The 1,661-nt window shown below is 41.5% G+C and overlaps 1 protein-coding gene across 1 annotated transcript; it reads right to left on the bottom strand.

The window, feature by feature from the left end:
* Positions 1-732: 732 nt before the first annotated feature.
* On the bottom strand, positions 733-1,410 carry LOC130084396 (extracellular superoxide dismutase [Cu-Zn]-like). The gene has a single exon (XM_056249799.1). It carries the CDS (start codon positions 1,397-1,399, stop codon positions 743-745), a length of 657 nt encoding a protein of 218 aa, XP_056105774.1. The 5' UTR covers positions 1,400-1,410; the 3' UTR covers positions 733-742.
* Positions 1,411-1,661: the final 251 nt, after the last annotated feature.

The raw sequence follows: 1,661 nt of genomic DNA, 5'->3' as shown, positions 1-1,661 counted from the left end.
CACAAATTAAGATATTTGATTAAATCTGAGAGCTGGCTCTCTCCTCCATAGGCTTCTAAGGGATCGAAACTTGCCGGCTCAGAAAAGTTAGACATCGTTAAAATAGTCCAAGTGACTACAGTGGCTCAATCTTAAGTTTATCAAGTGACGTGAATATTTTTTACGCTAAAAAAAAAAAAAAAAAAATAACGACTTCATTCCCTTCTCTGTGGGCCTCGAGTTAGTTCACGTAGAATAACTGCCGACGCTTCTGTGTTGTACGTCACACTTAGGCTCACTATTGGCCAACGCTGGTCATGTGTGTGATGTACAACCCAGAAGCGCTGCGCAGTTTCACTACGTGAACTAACTCGAGGCCCACAGAGAAGGAAATAAACAGTTGAATTAAGTCCTTATTTTTGTTTGTTTTTTTGCGGACAAAAAGTATTCTTGGGGTTGGAACAACATGAGGGTGAGTAATTACTGACAGAATTTTCATTTTTGGGGTGAACTATCCTTTTAAGAGCAGAACTATTTACTATTGGAAGCTTTGGCCAAAAAGTCTCTGAAAAGACCAAAACAAAAACATGAATTGCTGGATGCCAGGAAACCTTTTAAAAGCATTGGAAGTGTTTATGGCAATAACTCTAGAGATACAATTTCAGGGTATCAAGTATCACTTTAATGTAGGACATATGCAAAGAATACACAAGGAAAATCATGATTATTCTATTTGCATATGCTTTTCCACCATATCCAACTCTCAGTAACCTCCTCCACAGCTTTTCCTGGGGAACAGTTCAGTCTTCTGCCACAGACTTGGAGAAGTAATACCAATCACACCGAAAGCAATTATCCGTCCAGAATTTCCACTCTGTTTACTCTCCTCCTCTGACCCCATTCCCAGATCATCCTCCTCATGAACCACCACCGCACGTCCCAGAATGGAATGAGCCCCGAAGAGCTTGGCCTCTGGGAGATTCAGGAACTGCCTTATAACTCCTCGCTCAGAAGCAAAGTTGCCCAGGTCTCCAGGATGATGAGGGTGGTCAACACCCTTTGGATTGTAATGAGGACCAACAGTGATGGTGCCTTGACTGAGGTCTCCATACCGATGGATGTCAATGGCACGCTCTTGATGATCGATGGCAGGCAAACCACGGAGGTTGATTTTCACTTCTAAAACTCCATTGGGGAAGAGCTGCTTGAAGAGGATTTGCCCAAAGATCTTTGGCTGGAAAGGTGGCAAATTTGGGCTGGGAGTTACTTCACAAGTGGCATAGATTGTGTTGTTGAACTCCACGACTTCCGGCTGTGGAGCTTCGGCAATGGATGAACAAACTGGATTTTTAGCGAACTCTCCTCCTTGTATATGCAGCACCAGCAATATCAGAGGAATTTGTAGGATGATTTTCTCCATGTTGATCTTTAAAGCCTACAATGAAGAGTGGATTCAGTGAAATCATGCCGTTTAAGACCGTAGTATTTTTGATAGAATACTGTTTAAAGCTTTGTTCCAGGGAGCTTTGAGAGTGGAAGTTGCATTAGGGCAAAATAGCACAACCAGATTAGTTTGCAAGGGAAAAATCATATAAAAGCAATTGTAACTTTTTTAACTTGTCATGTACCCTTGTGAAAAGGTGTGCTTATTTGTATTGAATGTGTACTTGTAAATACTTAAA

The sequence above is a fragment of the Rhinichthys klamathensis genome, unplaced genomic scaffold, assembly GCF_029890125.1.
Source record: "Rhinichthys klamathensis goyatoka isolate OS25496 unplaced genomic scaffold, OSU_Roscu_1.1 h1tg000064l_1, whole genome shotgun sequence".
NCBI classification, from domain to species: Eukaryota; Metazoa; Chordata; class Actinopteri; order Cypriniformes; family Leuciscidae; genus Rhinichthys; species Rhinichthys klamathensis.
This window is presented reverse-complemented; position numbering and strand designations above follow the sequence as displayed.

Excerpts from the sequence above, each read along its gene's own strand:
- LOC130084396 (XM_056249799.1), bottom strand. The coding sequence starts at position 1,399 with ATGGAGAAAATCATCCTACAAATTCCTCTGATATTGCTGGTGCTGCAT.